Here is an 8,027-nt window from a genome sequence, read left to right on the forward strand (position 1 = left end):
CAAGCAAATCAAAAGGAAGAATTCCTTCACTGCTTCACATCAGCAGGCAGATGTTTCCAGGAAGACAGGATTTCAGCATAGGTAATGGTTACTTGGGAAGACAAATGCCATCACGCTGAATGTCCTCCTTTCCTCCTTCTTTCACCTCAGCCTTTCTTGCAGAGCACATCCTCATCTGGTATGGGATATCTCTTTGATCACCTGTGTCCCCCTGTGCTACCCCCTTAGACTTACGTGCCCCTCATGCCCCTCACTGGGAGACAGTGTGAGAAGGAGAAACACCTTGACTGTGTGAGCACTGCTCAGCAGCAGCTAGACATCAGTGTGCTATCAACACTGTTTTCATCATCAATCCAAAATACAGCACCACGCAAGCTATTGTGAAGAAAACTAATTGTGTCACAACCTAAACCAGAACAGGAAAGCTGCTGCCTGCCAAGGAGCAGAACATCCTACTAGGTTTGCTTCTTACCTAGCACTGGAAGATCTCTCATCTCCATGTCATCAAAAGTGTGCATCTCTTTCATAGGGGTGGAAAACACAAACAGACATCATTATCTGTGCCAACAAATATTTTTACAATAATTAATTTAGATCTGACAATAAAGAAAATGTTAAGAAATCACTTGGCTACTCTACTGCATAACACAGGCACACATTTGTAGAGCTTTCAATTAGAAAGTTTGCATATCATTTGCTGCATATCAGTGGGATGCTGGGATCATAGAATCATAGAATTATTTGAGTTAGAAGGGACCTTATAGACCAGCTAGTTCCAACCCCCTGCCGTGGGCAAGGATACCTTCCACTAGATCAGGTTGCTCAAAAGATAATCATGAATACCTGTTATATTATAAGTATTCAAGTTTTACACACCTATAAAATATTACAGGATATTTATTAAGCAGTTACTAGCAGCAGTCTTGTCAAGTAGATTAGTTATCTCAGTCATTAGAAGTACAGTAATTCAAATAATGCCTTATTCGCTGTGGATAAGCAACATGCGTCCTGGGCTCTCTGTTGTCTTAAAGTACAATTATACATAATCGGCCGTGATTTCTTTTCTTTCCCACAGTTATGAATCACCAGCACCAAATAACAGGCAGCTCATCCATCTCACAGCAAAGCTGTCCTTCCCAGACTCCGCAGCCAGGCCTGCTGAACGTGCCCAGTGCGCTGACTGCGCAGCAGCAGCAGCAGCAGAAGTTGAGGCTCCAGCGAATCCAAATGGAGAGGGAACGAATTAGGATGCGCCAAGAGGAGCTAATGCGGCAGGTAACGTTGAGGATACACTTCTGTTTTGCTCAAGAACTTTTCTTTTACCAGGTACAAATGGTAGCATTGCTGCTTTATGTCACAATTAACTATTGCTTTAGGTGAGGATAACAAAAAATGAGGATGGGAATGTAAATGGAGTCTTTGTGAAAAGAGAAAACATTTTCATTTCATTTTCATTTTTTCACTGTAATGAGAATATTTGTATAAACAATTTATAATGATGTATTTGCATCATATTTGCATTTTTCACTTTTGCCTCCTTCCTCTAAGCATACAAGAATTTAAAGAAACGATGTTTTACAAAATTAAGAAAAAATATTTACAATTCTTGCAGCTGTACAAAAAAAGCAAACAAATCATTAAAATGATGTCCTTTTACAAATCCTGAAGTAACACTTACCTGTCTTTACATGTGATTATTCCCCTCATCTTTGCTATAGGGGAACATTCTCATAGTTACAAATATGCCCTTGCTGAACAGTGGTGAAAGACAGATACAAGTCTGCTAATGTCTCTGACATTTTTTACTGACTCACATCATGAATTTGACTTTTATGGTTCAAGTTTGAGTGTGAAAACTGTGCAGATGCTGTCTTGTTTCCATGCTCAATTTCCACTACCCTTAATTTGTGGGAATTACATTGTGCTACATCGTCTGTGCATGTAGAATGACTGTGTTCAGTGTGGTGTTCTCTCGCTTGATTGGTAATCTTAAGCCTTGTATATACCTTCGCCTTTATTGTCCAGAACTGAGGACATAGTAGAGAACATAATAGAAATGGAAGAAAGTGGGCACATCTGGTGTGAGTTTCATCATATTGTTATCATGCTAATAACACGTTCCTTTACTTTTACTTTCTTTGGCCCTGTTCTTGCTCAGGACAACAGCAAATTAAGCATCAAAACAGTCGAGCCATTGACACAAGGGCTGGTATCCCTGCCTGCTTACCGTGTGTTTTTTGTTGAAACTGATACATGCTCAGCAGTGCAGCGTGTGGTGCTTATTCAAGACTTCAACTTTACTGTGCTTACGGTTTTTCTTTGAGCTACGTGTTATGTAAAGCAGGACAGTATCACTTCGTACTACTAAAATTTTCAGAACTGATTTAGCTTTTAATGACATACTCACCACTTAGAGATAGCAAGATGTAAAATCTATCCTTTTCAGCAGAATTCTGTGCCTTTCCTGCCATCAGCCTGAGCAGGAGCTCAGAAGGACGTGGCAAATCCCTCTGGGGTCAGATCCTTTGCTGTTGCTTTTGCTTTTTAAGTATAACCTAAGGGAAAAACTGAGTAAAGTGTGCACGCTGCTGCTAGGTGGCTGCAAGGAGGTGCAGAGAACTTGAACAAGACTGGAGGAATTCTTTTTGCAGATCACAAACCCACTTTCCACCAGGCAGCAGCTGCTGGCTTCCCCGCAGCCATTCCTGGCTGCAGCTGCTCGGGTGGAGCAGCACTCCCAGCCTGAAGGAGCATGCAGTGCTGGAGGCACTCTGCTCAGGGAATTTGTTTATCACGTTGGTTGGTAATACCACCAGCGCAGCAGATTGAGTCCTTGCAGGAAGTGCTGTGCATTTCGGAACACTAGAATGGCTCAGCTCCCATTTAATTGTTTTCTTACTCAGTTTTTTCGTTCCAAAAAAAGCTGTCTTTCTCACTGATCTTTTTTTTTTTTTTTTTTTTTTTTTTTCCCCCAGCTTTCTAGCTGGAAAAGGGAGAATGTGCTTACTGCTCAGGAGGCTTCCTGGAAGTGGAAGTCATTAGAGCAGTGTCAGTTAGAAATCTTGAAAGGGTCATAGAATCATAGAATGGCCTGGATTGAAAAGGACCCCAATGATCATCTAGTTTCAACCCCCTGCTGTGTGCAGGGTCACCAACCAGCAGACCAGGCTGACCAGAGCCACATCCAGCCTGGCCTTGAATGCCTGCAGGGATGGGGCATCCACGGCCTCCTTGGGCAACCTGTGCCAGTGCATCACCACCCTCTGGGTGAAAAACTTCCTCCTAATATCCAACCTAAACCTCCCCTGTCTCAGTTAAGCCATACTGGAAAGACATCCTAGCACCCTTCTCTGCATCTTCTGCCTTGTTTGGACGGGGAGTCACAGAAAGGTCAGATGTTGCCTTCTGATCTCTGATCCTCTTCCATAAGTGTGAGTGTGGAAGGGTACAGGGGCTCAAAAACAGCTGTACAGGGAATGATACGTGGGGATGCAGATGAGGATTTGTCAGTGTTTTGTTCTTGAAGAGTTGCTGCTTACTGACATGCTACATCCTGAACAGGAAAATGTCCTGCTGCATTCTTTCCACTGCACCAGTTGGTGCGGTCGGACCCATTGGTGGCACAGGCAATGTCTAGCTATTGCACCGTCTGCCCTGAGAATGAGGGCTGGCAGAAAAGGAGCTGAAGTGGCTAGCAATGTAAACTCCCTTCAGACACCATCATGCCCCAGCTTGAAATGACTGTCTGGCTACTGATCATGGAGCTCAGTTCAGTTCTGCCAAGAAGGATTCCAGGAAATGTGACAATGAATTTATAGACTTAGTTGGCACACAGCTTAAAAGGAGCTTACATCCGAGCTGTGTTCAGAGACACTGAATAATTCAATATACTGCAATCCTTTGAAGCTTTTAAAGATTTTGCAAATCATCACTGTCAGAGCCCTCTGACATGCCTTAATGTTGTCAGTACACTGAGGGGTGGGGTTTGCTTGTTTTTGTTGTTGTTATTTATTTTGAAAATCACATTGAGGTTTTTAAACCGATGCTTTAGTGCCCTAGCACTTGATCCTTTGTGAACTAAGTGCCAAGGATGGTCTCTGCTGACCAACAGGAGGCACTCCTGCATTTGGGAGCTAGGAGGTGATAAGAATGGCTAAGAGTACATTGTCACAGCTGCAACTGCAATATTGCCATTCTTAGTGCCACTGGAGGTACATTTTGCAGTGTACCTGCATTGTATGTGCAAGTGCATTTTGTCAGGAGCTGATGCTTCAGAAATCCCTACTGTACTTTGCTGTTTTGTTGGTTGTGTTGCTTTCCTCTGGGCAACCTGTGGCAGTGCTTCACTCCTCTTAGCATAAAGAACTTTTTCCTTATGTCCAGACTAAATCTTCCCTCTTTTAATTAAGATATAGTTACAATATTCTGAAAGAGACAGATACTTGCATCTAGGTCTTCCTTGTTATTTTATTTTTTAGAAATGGCATTTGATTTTCAGAAGTGGCAGAAAAGTAGTAACCAGCATTCTACATGTTGACAAACCAAGGGGAAAGGCTTTTTTTTTTCTTCTTCCCTTTGTTCTGATATTACCTTTATTAGTGGCAACTGTGTCCTGTGAGATGTGAATTCGCACTGCCCGACTATCAGAAACATGAACTTTGTTTCTGGATTGGTCTTCAGCAAAATAAATCTTAGTTAAATCTAATCTGCTTCATTTTGACTGTTTCACTTCCTTTACCTTTTGTAGTTTCTTCTTTCTGTCTGTCTTTTTCTTTCTCTCTGTCTTGCTAGTATTAGCCTTGCTTATATTGTTGCTTTTGCTATTTACTTGCTATATGTTAAAAAATATTTTCAGTATCTTCAAATATCTTCTATATAGACAGTTAAAAAAAGCAGGTCTGCCCATTTTCTCAGATGTTACTCTTTCACAGACTCCAGCCACTTTAATTATATATAAAATATCACCAAAGGTATTGTCATTTGAGAAACAAACTGATATACATAAGCTACCATACATAAGCTATTAAAAATCTTCACTCTTTTTATTCTTAGCATTTACTAAATAATTGCATGATCTAATGTAATTATTAATCAGTGACTATACTGATAATTTGATTATAAATAAAGCGTTATGATAATGGGCACCAATATTTGTTGGTTTCCAATGAATCGTGGTTGCATTATTCATGAAGAGACCAAATTAATCCTCCTCACTAACCGAATCAATTGCAAACATAGTAGAACATCCCACTCTAAGCTCAAAAATTGTTTGTCTTTTTTTACTGTAGGAGTTACAGATTCAGTGGAAAATGGTTTTCTACTAAATGAAGTATTTCCTTTTCTTACTTCCCAAAAATCCGTAGTAATAATTAGGCTGAGTCAGCTAGGTTTACTGATACAGCTTTATTATTTTTAAGGTGCGAGGATGTTCATTTGGGACATCTGTGTGGAGCAAAACAGTATTTGTATTAGAGCTCTGTACCACTAGATGTCATGGTTGTCTCACACAGATAAAATGAGATTTAACCATCACGAAGAGTTGAAACAAGTTTCTTCAGTCTCATTTGTAATCTTTAAGACAGTATGCAAGACACAGATCAAGAAGGCACTTATTATTAAGCAAAGAATTCATTATAAAAATTATTGGATCAAATTCTTCCCTGGTCTTTCTAACTTGTTAAATGCTTTTGGATGGCAAGTTAGATTCTTCTGCTTTGGTGTCTAGCAAAATGAGGATGCAAAATTACAGAAGTTACCCAACATTTTCTGGGTGAACTCTGTGAATGAATCTACTGATGGCACAGCAGCATTTGCCACAGGAGTCTGCTGTGCCAGGTTCTCCAGCAGCTCCACCAAGGCGCTGATCTGGGCCACCGTTGGTGTCTGTGGAGGTTCATGGCACTGAAGGGGTGCCGGCTCCCCTTCCCAGATTTCAAACCAGAAATTTTAAAGATTGCACGTTAGATTGCACTAGTAGCAACTAGATTACAAAGCAGAGTAGAGTAGAGCAGAGTAGAATAGTTCTGTTGGAATATACAAAGACCATCAAGTGTACATACCTGACCTCTTCAGGGCTGACCAAAGGTTAAAGCCTGTTACTGTGGGTGTTAGCCAGATACCTCTTGAACACTGATAGGCTTTCAGCATCAACCACCTTCCTTGGAAGCCTCTCTCACTGTGGGAGGCCTCCAGTAGATTCTGCAGCACAGGTGGGTGTGAAGGACAGTTGCCGTCTACAACATCACAGTTTTCTTCATACCAGTGTAAACAAATAATCATCACTTTTATGGTTTAGAATTACTTTCCTGAATAAAAATGTGGACAGATATAACATGTTTTCTTGTTATGAGACTGCAGTGGTGCTGAACTGTTGGAATAACTCTTCTTCCCTTATATTTCTTTGCCTTCTCAGGAAGCTGCATTGTGCAGGCAGCTTCCCATGGACTCTGAAAACATGACTGCAGTTCAGACAGCCATGAGCACAGCTGCCATGACCCAAGATATGAGATCTATTACAAACAATGGATCTGACCCTTTCTTGAACAGGCAAGTTCATGTTCTCTTCATTAGACAATTCACACTTTTAAAGCCGTCTCTTTAAAGTAGTTTCCTAAACCATCTGCTTTTGTACATACTCTGAAGAGGGGTACAGTATAGGGGATGACCTGAAATCTTTCAGTTTACACTTCCTGAAGGAACTGTAGAAAAATCAAACAAATGGTAGCAGGTGGTTTAAAGTGTACTGTATGTATGTGCATGTGGAATACTCTAAGCGCATAATGCAAGTATAAATAAATTGACTTCTTTTAGGTTATCAGAGCTGTTTTTGTTTAGAGAGGTGTATGTACATGTGTATATTTCAAAATTAACGTGACCTCACTTCAGTCACTTTGCATTTGGAATCATGCACTGGAAGCCAGCAAAAGAAGGTGAGGCTTAATGACTCAGTATTTAATATCTAACCTCTTGCACTGTCTTTTCAAACGATACGATCAGGGACAATGTCTAACAGAACAGCATTACTGAGCCTTTTTCGTGTTTCAATTTACAGTGGGCCATACCATTCCAGGGAACAGAGTACAGACAGTGGCTTGGGATTAGGATGCTACAGTATACCAACGACACCTGAAGATTTCCTCAGCAACGTAGATGAGATGGATACAGGTAGAATGCCCTGAGTTAGCTTAAAGTATAATTGTATTAATGGCATCTTGTTCTATCTAGTGCTGTTTTATAATTGCATAGTGGGGGGTTTTTTAGGTGACATTGTAGAGGATAGAAGTGCTTACAGGAAATGGGGGAGCCAATTTTTGTATCAGTTGTGTTGTTCTAGATTACCCATAAGGTTTGGGATTTCAAATATTCTTCTTTAATTTTTCCAGGGGAGACGGTAGCACAGACAACAATGAACATAAATGCACAACAAGCGCGTTTCCCTGATTTCCTCGACTGTCTTCCAGGAACAAACGTTGATCTTGGGACTTTGGAGTCAGAAGACTTAATCCCTATTCTCAATGATGTGGAATCAGTACTCAGCAAAAATGAGCCCTTCCTTACATGGCTCTAATCACCCATTCTCTAATGCTGATTCAGTGTGAAATGCAATTCAGCATTTATTTTTCCTCTTTAGATAGAGGCAAAATATCTGAAAATTCTGAGAGGTCACTGCCTCAGTGACTTTTGGTATGTCATCTTTATGGTTGGTTTAATCTCTGCCTGGATTTGACTGACACTAACTTAAATATAAAATGCATATAGAAATATACATGTATAAATATATATTTCTTCCTCTTTCAGAAAATATACACTACGCATTTTCCTTTCCAGATCAGGCAGAAATGTTTCATTCTAGGATAAAAACTGAATGATGTTTGTGCATGCTTGTGATGATCTTCTAGGTATTGATTAACGTCACAAACCCTTAATGAATCACAGAGGCTAACTCCTAGGTCACTTGGTTCACAGAAGCTGCACAGCATCAGACCATGCAAGCAGATTTATTGCTGCGTTTATGACAGTGGTATCAG

General features: G+C 40.6%; 1 protein-coding gene across 1 annotated transcript in view; it reads left to right on the forward strand.

Moving 5' to 3' along the window:
- Positions 1-7,567, forward strand: part of WWTR1 (WW domain containing transcription regulator 1) — a gene marked incomplete at both ends in the record, with an annotated part of 42,183 nt that extends 34,616 nt beyond the window's left edge. Inside the window, 4 exons of the mRNA XM_079539585.1 lie at positions 1,076-1,275; positions 6,413-6,546; positions 7,052-7,164; positions 7,383-7,567. Coding sequence (XP_079395711.1) covers positions 1,076-1,275; positions 6,413-6,546; positions 7,052-7,164; positions 7,383-7,567 — 632 coding nt within the window. The remainder of the gene's footprint in view (positions 1-1,075; positions 1,276-6,412; positions 6,547-7,051; positions 7,165-7,382) is intronic.
- Between the last annotated feature and the right edge of the window lie 460 nt (positions 7,568-8,027).

The sequence above is a fragment of the Tetrao urogallus genome, assembly GCF_951394365.1.
Source record: "Tetrao urogallus genome assembly, chromosome: 9".
NCBI classification, from domain to species: domain Eukaryota; kingdom Metazoa; phylum Chordata; class Aves; order Galliformes; family Phasianidae; genus Tetrao; species Tetrao urogallus.